The sequence below is a fragment of the Theobroma umbraticum genome, unplaced genomic scaffold (genome assembly GCF_002168275.2).
Source record: "Theobroma umbraticum cultivar Fairchild unplaced genomic scaffold, ASM216827v3 scaffold_30.0, whole genome shotgun sequence".
Lineage (NCBI taxonomy): Eukaryota > Viridiplantae > Streptophyta > Magnoliopsida > Malvales > Malvaceae > Theobroma > Theobroma umbraticum.
The window spans coordinates 3,708,534-3,724,995 of NW_018397254.1; the positions used below are offsets into that span (position 1 = coordinate 3,708,534).

Below are 16,462 nucleotides of genomic sequence, written 5' to 3' on the forward strand. Positions count from 1 at the left end.
TAAAAAAAGTTTAACTTGCAAGTGAGCTAAATAATAATATCAAATATAATCAAGAGGTTGTCAGAGCATTTATCAAGCAATAACAAATTTCTCTTATAATACAATAATACTATACCAGAGCTTCTTAATGTATTAAAAAAAGTTAGAAATGAGGTCCAATGAGACATTAATTTCAAAAATAAACAAATAATATTAGAGTCATATTTTACAGAGGTCTCCTAATCGAGTCAAGTATATATATAATTTTTATGTATAAGGAGATTATTAATTTATATATCAAAAAAGATTTATACGTTTTTTTTAAATGTATTATCTTATAAATTTGGCAAATGATTGTCTCAAGTGGAAATCTACAAAAAATATTATTTAATAAAAGATTATTAATTTATTGAGTGTTAATTTATTGATATTTTATTATACTTCCAAAAGATATACGAAGTAAATATCATAACCAAATGTTGGTTTTTTTTTTTTTTACAAAAGAAAAATGTTGCTTAATTGTTCTAATTTTCACTTCTTTGTAATAATTTGAACAATAAGAAAATCGCCATTACCAAACACTAATTATCTGGATTGATTACATGACTTTATTTATACAAAAGCATGTCAACGGGAAAATGACACATGATCTATGGCATACATCATATATACCATTTGAAAAAAATAAATTAGAAAAATATAAAACATAATATTTGAAAAACAAATTGAACAATTTAAATAATTCAAATAAATTTTTGTTCTTCTATTGCATTCAATCAAGCGTATATATTTTATTTTTAATCAAATAAACCCTTATAACTTATGATTGATTAATAGTCATTAATTAAAATAACACTTTAATATTTTATATCCAATGTTGATATGGTGTGGATGTGGATGATAAAAAAGTCACATGATCATATAATTATACTAAATCAGTATGTCATATCATCATCAATTATAATATGTCATTATATCACGTTGATGTCATGTGATATTGAATGATAAATAACATTTTGACTAATAAGAATTAATTAAACATTGGTTAAAAGAGCTTGTTTGATTTAAAAAATATATAAAAATTCGATTTAAGCTAATAAAAGAATGAAAATTTATTTAAATTTTCTTAAATAATTCAAAGACTTTCTTTAGATCTTATGTCAAAATTTTTTTTTTCGAACTTAAGACATTTGAAGTTGACCTTTTAGGTCATCTAGGATTCTACAACATTTTAGGTCTATTGTAAGTTGAATTTGACTTATCACTTTTTAAATCAATTTAAATTGGTAGGGCAAATTTTTGAAATTTTAATAAATTTGTACTTCATTTTATTTGCATGGGGATAATAATCGGTTTAGGTTTAGATAATTTACTTCACTTTTGATTATGTACTTTTCCATAACTTTTTGTTGGGATGATCAATGTTTGAAGCATATCAGCCAAGGCAACTCAAGGTTTGCCATCTCATAAACTTTTTATAATGCAAAATCACATATAATTTTCATTTTCAACCTTAAAAGTTCTGATGTTTTCTCTATTAAAAATAAAGAATTAAAATATATTATTTAAAAAAATAAAAAAATTCAAATTCCAAACAAGTCTTTTAGTCAAAGCAATTTTAAGGTGTCAAAAGATGGTTTTCACCAAACCCCACTACCTACTACAATGAAACATCTATTGAAAAATTCTAACTTTTCCATACATGGGAAGTTTTTTCCATACATGGGAAGTTTATTATAGCAACAAATTTAATGATAATTCCATAGTTGGCAAAAAAAATAGATTCCAACTGTCTAATACCATATTTCAAATATAAAATAAATGAAAAACAGAATAGTTCATATATAATTAGAAGAAAAGCCAAAAAAATTGAATTCACTTCCATATTAGTAGAATTTTCCCAATTGTAGGCTAAATTAAGAAAAAAATCTTAAATGTATACCGCCTATAGCCAGAATGCCTTTTTTTTTTGCTCTTTTCTTAATAATTTATACTTATCTGTAGTGGGCGATATTTTCTATAAAGCCGGTGAATCGTCTTAAGAAAATTATCAGAACAAATATTACTTTGAAATTTCTCTCGACCATTTCACAGAGTTAAACACTGTGCGAGATATAGTTGCATGCAGTGTGGCACTACTCCCTCATGTTAGCCTAAGCAGCTTCATAGTTTTGGCTGATCCGTGGTAACCTTTCTAAACCCTAAATAATTTGTTTCGATAAAGCGTTTTCTGAATTTTTGAATATATGCAATTTTATCATTTTCGTCAAATATAGTCGATATCTGTTTTCAAATATATTTGTTACTAACAAATTTTCGTTGTGTCTCGAACTGTTCGAGGAAGTTACCGATCGTTTATCTTAATCGCCGGACACGGACGTTTAAAGAGAATCAAGTGCATATTCAAAAGCAAGAATTATTTTCAAAGAAATTGTAGGTAATACTCTTTTGCTTTCACAATTAAAATGAAATTTATTATTACTTGTTTAACTCACCATGCTGAAGGGTTTATGGTCTTTATGAATAAAGCTTAAGGATCTAAATGTGTATCTCCAAAATTGAATAGATCTAGTCATGGTTGGTGTTCCAAGCCCCCCAAAAAAACGAAAATTAAAAGGAAAGAAGCGCTTATATTTTGGTAGTAATGCCATTTTAGACAAAAGTTTTATGTTTATATTCTATATATATTTTTGATATTTTTCTATTTTCCAATCTTGAACTTCTCTATTTAAACTTTTAGCATCAACTGTTTTTTCTTGTTCTTTGTAATACAGTTTTAATCAATAAATATTTTATTTTTTTTTTTATAACTTCCCATCGGATTAGTTGTTATCATATCTTCATGGACTTACCATTTAGAAGTCAAAGGTACTTTTGGATCTTAAGTTGTTTTTAATTAAATATTAATCTACAAACATAGGGTAAAAAAAAGATTTAAAAGATTTCAAAATTTTATGTTTTCTGGTAAAGAGAAAATTAAATTGATTGTAAAATTTTCTATTGATTTAAAAGTATGATCATTCAATACAAGATGAGGCTGGTTATAAAATGGGCAGGGCTTAAGGGTCCAGAAGTAGTTAATACAGCACTAGCTTACAAATTGCAAAGTGAAAAGCATGCTGTGTTTTATGTTTTTACAAAGATATTTGAGATTTGTTTCATGAGTGCTATAAATTAATAACATCTAAGTGAAGAAGAAAAACTAATTCCGGAAATAAATTTGGAAATGGAAACAGATCAAGCATCATAATAACAATGGGACAAACTTGAATTTGGTACTTTATTTGCAATTGTTCTCATGGTTGCTATTTGCAGCCAAGTTGCCTTCATTTCAGTTTCAGGTACAGAAACAGGTTATCGGAGCAATTGCATGGACTTGGAAAGCTCAATGGCTTATAACTTGAGGAAAAGGGACTTTCTGAATAAAAAGATTCCTAATTTGGGATCGACAAGCGGTTCGGATAATGAAAGCAATGATTCTACTCATTCTGACCCCGACTATGGGAAGCCTATGCCTGCAAGGAACAATGGCAGACCATCTGGTGCAATACAGAGGGGTGGTGGTATCCGAATAGGAGATACTGCGCCTGCAAGTTCCAGCAAGCATGCTGCGACCACGCAGAAAAGGCGGCCAGGGCGGCCCCCAAAGGCAAAGGCCAATGGGGCAGAAGACAGGCTAGGCAACATAGAGGAGAGATGTACGAGGAGGAAAAGAAAGAATATCTCGCAGTCGCCTGTAGGATGCATATATAAGAGAACTGTATTGGCTTGGTTGATAAGCTTGGGTATAGTTGGACAACATCAAAAAGTCTCGTACGTTGATGAGGATTCTGGACGTATATTGGCAGGAGGCAAAATCAGAGCGGAGGGCATTGTATGTGACTGTTGTTCTCGTGTGATTACAGTAGGAGACTTTGAGATCCATGCCGGACGTGACACCAAAAAGCCCTACCAGCATATATTTTTGGCATCGTCACAGATTTCCTTGTTGGAATGCCAAATAGAAGCATGGGTAGATAGGAAGGAAGAAGGAAATCGTGCATACAACAACGTACAGCCTGCACCAGAAGCTACTGACAAAAGTGATGATGCCTGTATGGTTTGTGCTGATGGAGGGAACTTGGTTTGCTGTGAAAGATGTCCCTCAACGTGTCATTCGAGCTGCATTTTCGTGGGGGTAAGAAGGATTTGATTTATATGGTATTTCATTATATTCTAGTAATTAATTGTATGTTTTTGAAATTGGGACAGGACAACATTTCCGGAGATGAATGGCTGTGTCCATATTGTGTCTGCAAATACTGTGCCCGCGGGGATGGCACTTTAAAGAAGTGTACCCATTGCGAAAAACAATGTATGTAGTACTTTTTAACCCAATGCTATGAAGGAAATTCAATCTGCTCCCTGTTTAACATGATTTCCTGTCAAGTCACAACTCTACAGCTATTCCTGCTTCATAACTTGAGAAAACCAATTTACAGATCATTGCAAGTGTGGAGGAGAAAAGCTGGACCTGAATTCTCCGACCTCCTTGTTCTGTGGAGACAGTTGCAAGCAGGTATTGTCCTCAATTTAAAAGCTACAGATTTTTCTCCATCATTTTTGGAAGCCTTGATATTGGAAAAAGCAACTGACTTTGAAGTTTACAAAAGATATATGAAGGGTTACAAAGCATGCTTGGAGTTAGAAATGATCTTGTCGGTGGCCTTTCTTGGACTCTACTCCAGCGGACAGAGCCGATATTCACTGCCCATGCAGGTGTTGATTACAACAAGGTAGTGGTCAACTCTAAGATTGCTGTCGCCTGGATGGTCATGAACGAATGTTTCGTGTCATCCATAGACCGCTATTCAAAAGCCAATGTTGTGCAAAGTATTGTCTACAATATTGGGTAATGATCAGTTCGAAGCCTTTACTTTCAATCTCTTTGAGAAACTCTTTAAAGAAGTTCTTACCCTCCCATTGAATTACGCAATGGCTTTCAGGTCCAACTTGACGCGTCTTAATTTTAGTGGCTTTTATACTGCTGTCCTGGAAAAGAATGACGAAATCATCTGTGCTGCAAGCGTAAGGTATTTCTCAATTCTCATCCAATGAAATCTATGCATGTCTGATAGCGTTTGCACACGTGCCTTTAACATGCCATTCCAGTTAACTTCACTCAATGCTTTCCAGGGTGCATGGAAAAAGGTTGGCTGAGATGCCCTTCATCGGAACCCGTAGAGAATTCAGGCGTCGAGGGGTGGCTCGCACCCTGGAAAATTGCGTTGAATCTGTAAGCATAGATTATTTTGCGAAATTGAACGATTTCCATCCCATCAGTGCTTGAGTATGATATGCTAAGTAATAGTCATATATCTGTATATGCTGCTTGAAACATGTCGTAATGCTGATGGATACACTTGATCTTCAGGTCCTTTGCGATCTAAAAGTTGAGAAGCTGGTGATTCCATCTCTCCAACAACTTACTGGCATGTGGACGGAGAAGTATCTTTTCTCCAACATCGAGGAGGACCGCTTGAAAATGGAGCTCAGCCAGTACAATACTGTGACGTTCCCAAGTTCAGTCGTGAGACTGCAGAAGACCTTGTCGACGCTTCCTGACTTGAACGGTGGTCCTTCTCCTTCCGAAACCAATGAAGGTTCATTGAATGCCATTTAAAAGTTATCTTCAGCAATCAGAATCACAGTGTTTGTTTCAACGCAGTTTCTAGTCATGCTGTACACATGGGGTTGTTGCTTATACTAGTTGCAGGCTTGCAGACCTTTCCCCCTTTATCGCTTTCTGGATTTCTCATAAATATTTTATGAATGGATTGTTTGCCTAGTCAATATGATATATTTGTTGGTTTTTCTCTCTCTTTCTCAGAAAAGTGAAACTAATTTTAATCCTTTCGGGTCTTTCTTTTATGAACCCAAGCCCCAGTATTCATTGAATGTTACAACCCTGGAGAAGAAAGATTTCACTTCTCCGGAGAAAGAATATCCTTTTTTCTTTTTGGAAAATTATAAGAAGATTATCATTGAAGAGCAGGGAAATTATTTTTCCCCTTTGCAAGAGATATGTCGAGCAACCAGGCAGAACAACAAGGATATTGGTTGGTATGCCCTTAACCTGTAAATCAGTATACACTCCCAATACCCCTGTCCCAAAACAACTACAGCTCCTCTCTTCGCTCTGACCGAGAAAGAATATCTAAGGACCGATTGCTGGCCAGATAAAAAGAATGGTGAATGGAAAATTAGGAATAAACCAGAACTGCATAAATTAGGATGTAAGTTTTCAACCTTGGACTTGATCATTGATCATCATGAAAACGCTGCGACCCAAATTGCTTGGCTGACTCCAACACAACAAGGGACTCATAATATTGGTAAGGGTGGATATTAGCAAGCCCCAGGAGAACCAGGCAACCAGGAAAAATCCCATAAAGAGACTCATCACTGACGTGCTTAACTGTCGCGAGAGGACTTGGAAAAGACAATGAGTCAGTACTTTTACTTTAACAAATATGTTGTTTTGTAATTAAGAAAATTTGGTGTTAATATGAAAATAATTAAATAATTAGTTGGTATCATATTGATTAATAAATTTTTATTTTAATAAATGGAAATTAAACATACGAGATTAATTTGTTGTTTTTAATTATTTCAATTTAAAATTTAAATTACACAGTGAAATTAGATTTAGCCATTGCTGGCTGCACAGGGAAGACCGGTTGAGGAAGGACAGATTCTTTATGGTCTTTATTAAGTTAAAAACTTGCTTTGGGCAAATTCAAGAAGAAAAAAACATATACTCAGAGCAAGAACAAAGAGACTGACAGTCAACTTCTTTATGTTAAAAAGGTGAAACCTAAGGCCAGTGTTGAATAAGGTATTGCCATTACAACAATGAGAAAGAATATTTAAGAACCAATTCTGGCCAAATTGTGATAGAAAGAATGGAAAAGGAATGAATGGGATGATCAGGAGAAAAAAACAGTGTGCATACACTGTATCATCTCTAAACCCTGATGCTGAAGTTGAGTAAAAATTGTTCATTTCAGCTTTTCATAGCATCCAATCCCTCATTTTGGCATCTTTGAAGTATAATGCTACAGTTGTTCATTGCGCCCGCATCAAGAAGACCATGATTCCAAAGTTTGATCATGAACAACCTCCAACACCTGAACCGGAAAGCATGTGACACTTCAAATACATATATAAATGATCACAATGACTTGCAATTATTTTTAATTAGAGAAGACATTTCAAACACAGTTTTACGATTTTTACAAGTATCAAACTTGCAGTATTCTGGAACGAGATTTTGGATGGAATATAGGTTATAAAAGCGGTTCACAAGGGATTGCCATGTATACCCTTTTATAAGTTGATTAACTACTTATAAATTAATTGAAACACTTCAGTATGTTAAATTCTGGGTGGGGTTGGGCTGTTTACAGTTGGTTTTTTATCACCTCTATCTACCATGGCCCATAAATTGTCAACTCAAAGGAAATAACTCAATGAAGTGGCTATCACTATTGATGGCAAAATACAACTTAGCAGTCAAAAAACATGAACTTGTAGAGAAATGGGTAAGAATATTTCAAGAACATTACCAAAAGAGAGCAGGTGATTGCACCAACTCCTGCCCATGGAGTTTTGAGAAAGCCTCACATGCCCAAGGAACATGACCATCAGCCAGAACCCTGTCCAATGAATCAAGAGACCTTTTAATAAGTGTCGCACCTCAAGTACTAAAATCTTCTTATAACTTCTTGACATACAACAATTGGAGGAAACGAATTAGTAAAAATAAGGGGAAAAACAGTTAATGATAACCATGAATTCAATCGGCAAGAAGAAAAGAAAAGAAAGCTTGAAGTGTTAAGCACAGGCTACCTTTGCTTTCTAACAAACGAGTTCCAAAGATGCATGAGCTGCTTCTCATCTTTGCTAACATCCACAAAATCATCAAGCATCTGTCACATATGGGTTTTATGTTATCCTCTCACTTCTCAAAAGTATAGTAACCAGAACATCTGATCAAAGATGCAACTTGAGCTAGGATCGTAGCCCAATTGAGTTGAAGTCCAATCAAACATAATACACATCATTCTAAACCACAATTTCTCACCTTCAAAAAACCAGACTATCATCAATCAAGCAAATGGTAAATAAACAAGCAGGTGTTCTCCTAGTTACTCTGGTCACTGTTGTTATATACTTATATTTATAGTGATGAACAAAGTATTGCTTGTACAATAGAAGCAAACAGTAAGCAACCTACTATTAGTTGAGACAAATGAAGAGAACTGATTGTCTGACCCATCCCATCACTATTTGTTTAATGCCTTACTTTCCTCTGACAACTGATAATTTATAAACCCAAATATGAAATGCTTGTTCACCAGTTACTCTAACTCCAACAAAAATCAAGAGTGATTTAAATACATTTTCTTTTTCAATTCCACACTTGCCCTCAGAATGCTGAAACAAATTTCTTCCTGTTAGTTCAATAACTGAATTAAAAATTTTACACCATTGATCACTGGTCAAATTTTTCCCAAACATTTTCATATTTCATATTGAAGAAATCATTAATAGCTAAAGCAGATTTGCCTCTCAATTCTACTGCATGCAAACTGACTTGGTGTTACTTCCTTATCACGATTTGAATGGTTGAATTTATAAATGACATTAACCACAAATCCAGAAAAACCTTTCGCACTATATTTCACAGAGACAGAATCAGGCAAATAAACTCTTCTAATACATTATAAAATACTAAGAATTTTGATATAAATTCCACAAATTTAAAGCCTAGACCAGCAAGGTTTATTGTTGTAATGAGAAGATCAGGAAAAAAGGTAAAAATTTTGATGCAAAATCATAAACCTTACCCTGCGATCTTCAAGATCTGCAATGTCATCATCAACTTCATCTTCACTGTCCCTATCTGACATTACTTGGTCTAATGCCATTGGCTTTAATTAAAACAATAAGAGACATATTAGTGCATATGGAGAAACAATTTATACATTATAGACAGAAAAAATCATAAGAACGATAAACAGCTCTCGATGGAAACCTATTAAGCATACTTGGCCTATCTGACTACGCATTAAAAAAAAATCAGAAGCCCAAGAACACAATCAAAGATTTTCAAGGAAAATTCATGCGTAAAGAGTAAAGTCATCTGACCAAAGTGTCACATCAAACAAAATCTGAAAATTAACAAATGAAATATGAAAGGAAGTAAGGTGGAGTCTGTTCACATGTATTTCTGGGAATAGATTGGTGTTAATGGAGATCTGATGACATTTGAACCCAAGATAAGATTAATAGTTAGAGTAGATTTGCCTCTCAATTCTACTGCATGCCAGCTGACTTGTTTTTACTTCCATTTATACTCATATGGATGCAAATGAATTCTTGTTAATGGAGATCTCACAACATGGATGTTCATGACAAAACTAATAGCATAATCAGCCTAAGAAGATAGCTAAAACTAATCACCTGAACTCGGTGTGAGTGAAAGAATTGGCGTTTCACCAGGAGCATGCGGCTGTGAGAGCACAACATTTGAAAAGTTAAAGATAAAAATAAAAATTATTAGCATGCCTAAACTTCAGATATTTTGAAAAGATAACAATTGCTATTAGCAAACATAACCGAAGAAAAAAACCAAAATTAGGAGAGGGAAAAGCATATTGAGCAATGCAATTAAACAGGAGGGAAAGAATATAACAGAAAAGGCCTCCAAAAACAAGGAAGGAATCGACTGGGGAAAAGCATTGCCTTGGAGAACATACTTCCTAGGTTCAGATCGTTCTGCCATTATTTTCCTTGTTTTTGCAGGAGGAACAGCTGTATCATTTGCAGATAATGATTTAATACAGTCAGGCTCCACGGGAGATTGAGCCATTGCAATTGAAACTCCTGGACCATTGCAACTAGTTGCAACCGGTGCAACACACTCTGTTGCACTAGTATAATCAGCGCCATAGTTTTCCACACCATGCCATCCGTTCTGCATATCTCTCTCAACAGGAATTGACTTGGAAACCCTCTCACCTTCACAGAGTTAAAAAATCAATATCAAAGAAAGGTAATTATGGAATCGTTGTTCTAGCATCTTTTACTTAAAAGTTACCAAATGATGGTGATTTCATGATGTAAAGCATTCACGCACTATAAAAGATATCTAAGACTGAAGCATAAAATGTAAAGATAAATATATAAATGTTATAACAAGTGTTACTGGAAATGTACCATCATCCTTCTCCAGAAATCCATTCTGCCTGCTTTCATTGGCCATTTGGGGTGAGTCCAACTCCAAAAATTGTACATTGACACTCTTCTCACTCTGAAGAGGGTTCGTAGACCTACGCCTTCGAGGCTTCGAGCTGTACATGAAATTGTTTTTACCATTCAACTGCAGCATTTATTACCAGCAAGCAGATGGCAGTTGAAAGAGCAAAATAATATATCCTACCAGAAGCAGAAAGTTTCTACTCGTGGGTCTACTCCACTTGCCACAGTCTGTAACAAGAACATTTGGCAGAATATTAAAGTTCAAGAAGTCATTCATGCTTCTTGATAGAAATTAGGGGAAAGCCACAGGACTAGTCACACTTCATTTTGTTCAACTAAGAAAATGCACTACATATAACAATGATATGCATTTTATTTTCACTTTTCAACCATTGTTAATAATAAACAACACCCCACCCCAAACCAACAGCCATTACTTCCACTTTTGCCATGATGTCTACATTTAAATATAACCTACCATCTTTGAAGGGTCCAGGATTGTTGTTTATTTTGGTCTTAGCTTCAGCATGAATTTTGAACAGAAATGGAAAATAGGAAACCTACTAAAATACTTTTAGGATGGAAAGGGAATTCTTACCTCAGATACCATTAAATCAATTTTCACAGAGACATTCACCACTTGATACTCCTCTGTGACCTAAAATGTAATTGTCTTTTCAATAGTCGTTCAAGAAAATCTCAATTGAGTAGCAAGTGACTTTACAATTTAAGCTACCAACCCAGAAATCAAAGTTGAACAAGTCATGTGATGAGCACAAATGATACCGCAGACCCTGTCAACAAAAATGAAGTTTGGCTGAGTGTCACACAAGCGTTCTGTTTGATAAAATAGAAAAAGTTCTGCATGTCTAATAAAAACCAAGGCTGATACTATCAAGAGAATACCTCAACTAGGGAAAGTGAGTCTTTAATGCAAAAGAATCAGAATAATGCCTGGATAGAACAAATTGCAATATTTTGGAAAAAAGATTTATAAAATATGAAAATCATTCTAATATATGTGAGAATGAGTTTGTTTAATCATGTGCAGGGGAAATTTAAATTAACACCCCCCTCCTGTTCTCTTCAATAAGAGAAATTGCAACTTCTATAATGTGGTGTAACCAATCAAAATTATGAATGAAGCACCCAAGACAAGCAAAGACTACAGATAAATATCCACCTTAAACCTTGCACACCGCATCAAGCAAAATGGACAAGAGAAATCTTCAGTTACTGCAAGTTAAAAATAGAATGTAAGAATTAGAGCTCCATGAATCAATTTTCGCCGTAAAGGTTAAGTAAAATATAATGTATCAAGCAAAATTCTACAAGGATGAAGAAATTCATGATACCTTCAGTCTTTTGTAGCATATTGCCATAATCCTTATAGTTGAAAATTACAATTCCAGCCCTCAACCTACAAAAATATATCCTATGTAAGTTACCCAAATAATAAGTCATAAACAAACCAGATAATTTTGTTAGAAATGCAGAACTTTTCTTTACTCTTTGCTAGATGAAGAGTTTAGTAGCTGTAGACATAAAGTAGAAGATCAATGGAGTAATACACCAGCACTATAGCAATCACTATGCACTTAAGTTACTATTTTGTGATAATAATGTCTTGTCTTTATTCTCACTAATGCTATTTATGTATGGCTTCAAAAATTCAGGGCCATGCTTAAACATCAGGAGAGTTTTAGGACATTGAAACTGTGTCAGGATCTGTTTTAAGACAATGCTTTTAGTACTGAATCTGCCCAACTCCGACAACAAATTCATCATGCTACAACTTGGAACCTAGTCTATTCACTAAAACTCACCTGGCCAACAAACAATTAACTATTCACAAATATGGCACTCTAATTCAAACATCAAATAACCATCAGAGAATATTGCTGCTTTTCACTTTTCAGAAGCATGAAAGAGGGAAGAAAAAGATATTTCCGATTAACTACCCATACTTGTCTGCCTTTAATTACATCCTGACTTGAAGACAAAAAAACCATCTATATATATATTATCTATATGGAGAGACTTGAGGCAGTAGTCACTGCCTCAAAATTAACACACTAATACCATAGTTCAAGGAAATACATTAATAGAATTCATAGTGTTACTTCTGACAGCAATGAACAAATATTAAAAAGGAAGTTCATACCGCCTTCTATGCCTTGCCTGTATTTTGTATTTCAGACATCTTCGAAGAAATGAAGGCTGAAGCAGCAAATGAGCTTGGATTAGTAAGTATACAATACAGAGAATTTTTCCCATAAGGCCTAAAACAGTTGACACCCATGAGATGAGGCATTGTACCTCCTTAAATCCCAAAGTAGTGTCATGCAGTTACATGGCTTATTGCAGAAAAGATTAACTACCGAATCTATCTGAACTAAAAGATGAACATCTGAGCAAGACTTTCCAAATAGAATAAAATAGTAGGTTCTTTTCAAAACACACAAAAAAAAGTATCTACATAAGACTTCCCAGTATGAAATAGATCAAAGAAAGCGATACATGTTCAGAAAGAAAAGCAAAGTATTACATTGTGCAAAGCACGGCGATGAAGAATATTGTACAACTCTACAGGCTTGCAATATACTAAGAGATTCTCTGCAGCTGTATCTGACTCTTCTGCAGACAAATGCATGCAAGAATTTTGACAGCACATGACCTGCAGTCCAAATAATCACAGCCACACCCCAAGATTCTGCAATCTACATCACAATAAGAAAAAACATCAAAACGTGCACCCCCACTATAATTTTCATCCTACACAAGAAAGAGCAGTGATAGATATCACTCAATCTTTCAAAACATCCAAGGAGATTATGACCTTAATCAGTCAAACCACCAAACAAGCTAGAACATTTTGCATTCAATTCAAATATCCCAAATGAAAATAAAGAAGACGAATATAGACCAAGCCAAAGTTAACAAGGATGTTAATACAAAGCCTTCATTAACATGGCTGGTTTGCCTCGTGTCCGATGTCAGCAGTTCTTTACAATGCCTCAAGTATTAAAAAGGTGTACTCCCAGGGTTTCTGATATGAGTCTATATCAGCTACTCGTGGTATGATAAAAATGACAATTAGCAACAAGTTAACAACAAAATCACGTCCCTATTTGTTTTTATGTTAGATGAAAGGCAAACCCAAGCTCATTCACGAATTCAGACACCAAGTACTATGTGACCTAGAAACTCTCTGCTGTTCTATATTGCCCCTGCATGTCCAAAGGTAAATGGAGAAGTCACGGGAAAGATATCTAAACCTTACTCAATTAAACCATTCATGAATTCTACAACAAGGACAACAACATGATCCTACAAAGTTAAAAGGCCAATGATAGAAACAATAATTCTTCATGAAACTTACAATGCTTTCTCCTCGACCTAAAAATTCGATAGAAAATTCTCGAACAGAACATATAATCAAATTTCAAAGTAAAAACACAGATAAATCAAACCTCCATCACACCCTAGAAAATGTTAAAAATAAAAGAACGATAAAATTGATGTCGAGGTTTGAACGTAAACAATTCCCAAGAATTTTGTTGAACAGGTTAAAAGAATCGGTGGCGATGGATAAAACGAGTGACTAGAAAAAAGAATTACCTTTTTTTTTTTACCAGGATAATTTAGAGCGCTTCCACAGATCGAAAAATATGCCGGGGAATTTGGATTGGCGGTTTCTGAACAGTGGGCGAGCTACGAGCGGGAGGACGAAGAGGTAAAAAAAAAGAAAATAAAAGAAAAAATGGAAATGTTAGGTTACCTTCAACGCTACAACGGAAAAATTTACACTTGACTAATTCCGTTCTGAATTTTTCCTTTCTGGAAATCATCCTCTACGACCAGTACTATGATATGTTGGATTTGAATTCTTCTTTTTCTTTCTTTTCAGGCCCAAAATAAAAAATTAAGTTGAAAAATATCCACAAGGAAACAAAAGCGGGAAATACAGACATTTTGGGCTGTCGATTTGGCCCAAAACATGGGTAACAGGCCTCTACATCTTTCCAACCAAGCTAAATGTTCAAATTGGAATTGAACGCTTTGGTACTTTTTTAATTAAAAATCAAATGTTTTAATTATATTGATTAAAAGGTTAATTTTTTTATTTTTTATAGTTAAAGATTAAATTAGAGGGTTGATGATATGACATGTTGAGAAATATTGTTGTTACTTTTTCTATTGTTTGTTGGATTCTTATTTTATTTGGCTTCTTTTGTTGACTTGAGATTCTGGAGATGCTGGTGATTCTCCTTTTGTTGATCTCTTTATGAGTGGCTAGATGCCTTGTTTACGTTTTATGGGGTAAATTTTATGTTTTGGTGATTATGACAATCTCCTCTCACTTTTGAGAACTTTTTGATGCCAGTTGGGAGGTTGGAACGCTGCCTTCTTGTGATTTCCGTGGAGATGCCTTGGATGGTTTTGCTTTTTGATGTCTTTTATTGGGAAGTTTATGTTTGTTTGACTTACAGAGTTGGGTTCTTACTGCACTCCATTGGAGTTTCCTGTAGCTTTGTATAAAAAGGGGTTTACTTTTTTATTTTTGTAATATATTTTGATAATTTTTTAAAAATTAATTTTTATATATTATGTTAAAAAATATAATTATTATATGTTATATTAAAATTTTAATTATTATATATCATGTTAAAAAATATAATTATTATAAATTATGTTAAAGATTTAGTTGTTATACATCATATTAAAAAATATAATTATTACAAGTCATGTTAAAAATTTAGTTATTGTATATTATGTTAAAAATTTAATTATTACACGTTGTATTAAAAAATATAATTAACATAAATTAAGTTGATAATTTAATTATTATATATTATATTAAAAATTTAACTATTACACGTCATAATAAGATTATTTTACATCACATCATAATTTAAACAATTTTAACTTGACAAAAAAATCTTTTTAATAAAACGACTTGACAATCACACGATGCACTTGTTGCTGGACATCTACCACTTTAACTTTTAATTATAAAAAATTAAAAATATTCTACTTTAATTGAAAAAGTGTCAAACATTGAACTTCAATTTAAGCATTCAACCTTTTAAGCATGTCTGTGCGCCACATGCATATTTCATATTTGGTTGGATCTTGGATTTCCTGCCCATTCATGCAGCCTTATTTGGTAACATAACACTCTCATTATATCACAAAAAATTCCTCAAGATTAATGTTAAAAATAGATTTAAATATTTTCATCTTCAAAACTCTATAATTATATTCAAACCCATTCGTTCTTCCATTAGTATAAAACAATTGTTACATTTAAAAATTGAACAAATCCTTTTATTGAAATTTCTTTAATTTAAAGTAAATTATAGAAAATTAGTATCCGAGTTGCCTCAATTTTATTTTCTTTACTCTTTTAGAATGCAAACCTGAGAAGAACATCAAATTACTTTCGCAAATATGGAATCCCACCAAACTGATGATTAGCATCAAATCTCTTTAACCTTAGCCAATGACGCCGCTCTACGTGCAAATTAAGCTACCACGTACATGGCAGGAACATCCACGTGGATAACTGGGCAGGCTTATGTTATTGTCTTCGTTCACGTCTGCTCGATGTCGGTGGAGATTGCAGACATTATCCTGAGCACCCGGCGCTTTAAACTCAACATGATTGTCGTTTTGGGTCCACGATGACATGTCTGTTGCATCCATGCTTAGAAAAGTCGCAGCAACATGGGAATTGGGATTCTGTATTTATTGTACTATGTTTTCTTCAAATGAAAATACTTAATGGACAATGTTTGTAGTCTAATAACAAAGTGATATAAGATATGCTAAGATTGAAAGTGTCGTATTGAGAATTTGAAGGATTTTAAATTAAGCAGGAATAATTTCCGTTCACCTTGGTCTTGACTACTCTTCATATATGCGACATAGATCATATGAAAGAAATCCAGAAATGATACAGAAGTTTCTTTTCCCGCCTAATTTCTGTGGCATAATGTTTGTGACTTGTTTTTATACTATATATATATATTGCACTTTTGATTTTTGACGGTAGGAAGAAGCCAAGAAGCCAGCTATTGCGGATTTATTCCAAGTCATGTGTACACATTATATACGGTCTTACTCTTCTCCAGGGTTAATTCGCAATTCAAAATGCTGCTGCTGTCTGTTCTGA

The 16,462-nt window shown here is 33.8% G+C and overlaps 2 protein-coding genes across 3 annotated transcripts; one reads left to right on the forward strand and one right to left on the reverse strand.

The window, feature by feature from the left end:
* Positions 1–3,367: 3,367 nt before the first annotated feature.
* Positions 3,368–5,744, forward strand: LOC110426225 (increased DNA methylation 1-like). The gene is made up of 7 exons (XM_021441405.2): positions 3,368–4,156; positions 4,231–4,333; positions 4,461–4,537; positions 4,632–4,870; positions 4,965–5,051; positions 5,155–5,254; positions 5,393–5,744. Exons 1-7 carry the CDS (start codon positions 3,368–3,370, stop codon positions 5,639–5,641), a joined length of 1,644 nt encoding a protein of 547 aa, XP_021297080.2. The 3' UTR covers positions 5,642–5,744.
* A 1,056-nt stretch (positions 5,745–6,800) lies between these two features.
* On the reverse strand, positions 6,801–14,088 carry LOC110425118 (polycomb group protein VERNALIZATION 2-like). Of its 2 annotated transcripts, none has more exons than XM_021439927.2 (15): positions 13,907–14,088; positions 12,833–13,006; positions 12,449–12,504; positions 11,640–11,704; positions 11,468–11,520; positions 11,025–11,078; positions 10,883–10,942; positions 10,466–10,512; positions 10,243–10,376; positions 9,783–10,044; positions 9,487–9,535; positions 8,871–8,954; positions 7,870–7,949; positions 7,587–7,676; positions 6,801–7,148 (listed from the first exon to the last, which is right to left on the reverse strand). In XM_021439927.2, exons 2-15 carry the CDS (start codon positions 12,956–12,958, stop codon positions 7,025–7,027), a joined length of 1,284 nt encoding a protein of 427 aa, XP_021295602.1. In that variant the 5' UTR covers positions 12,959–13,006; positions 13,907–14,088; the 3' UTR covers positions 6,801–7,024. The 2 variants fall into 2 exon arrangements, with proteins under 2 accessions (XP_021295602.1, XP_089640915.1); XM_089784789.1 differs by lacking the exon at positions 13,907–14,088 and adding an exon at positions 13,667–13,821 and having other exon boundaries at positions 12,833–13,004.
* Between the last annotated feature and the right edge of the window lie 2,374 nt (positions 14,089–16,462).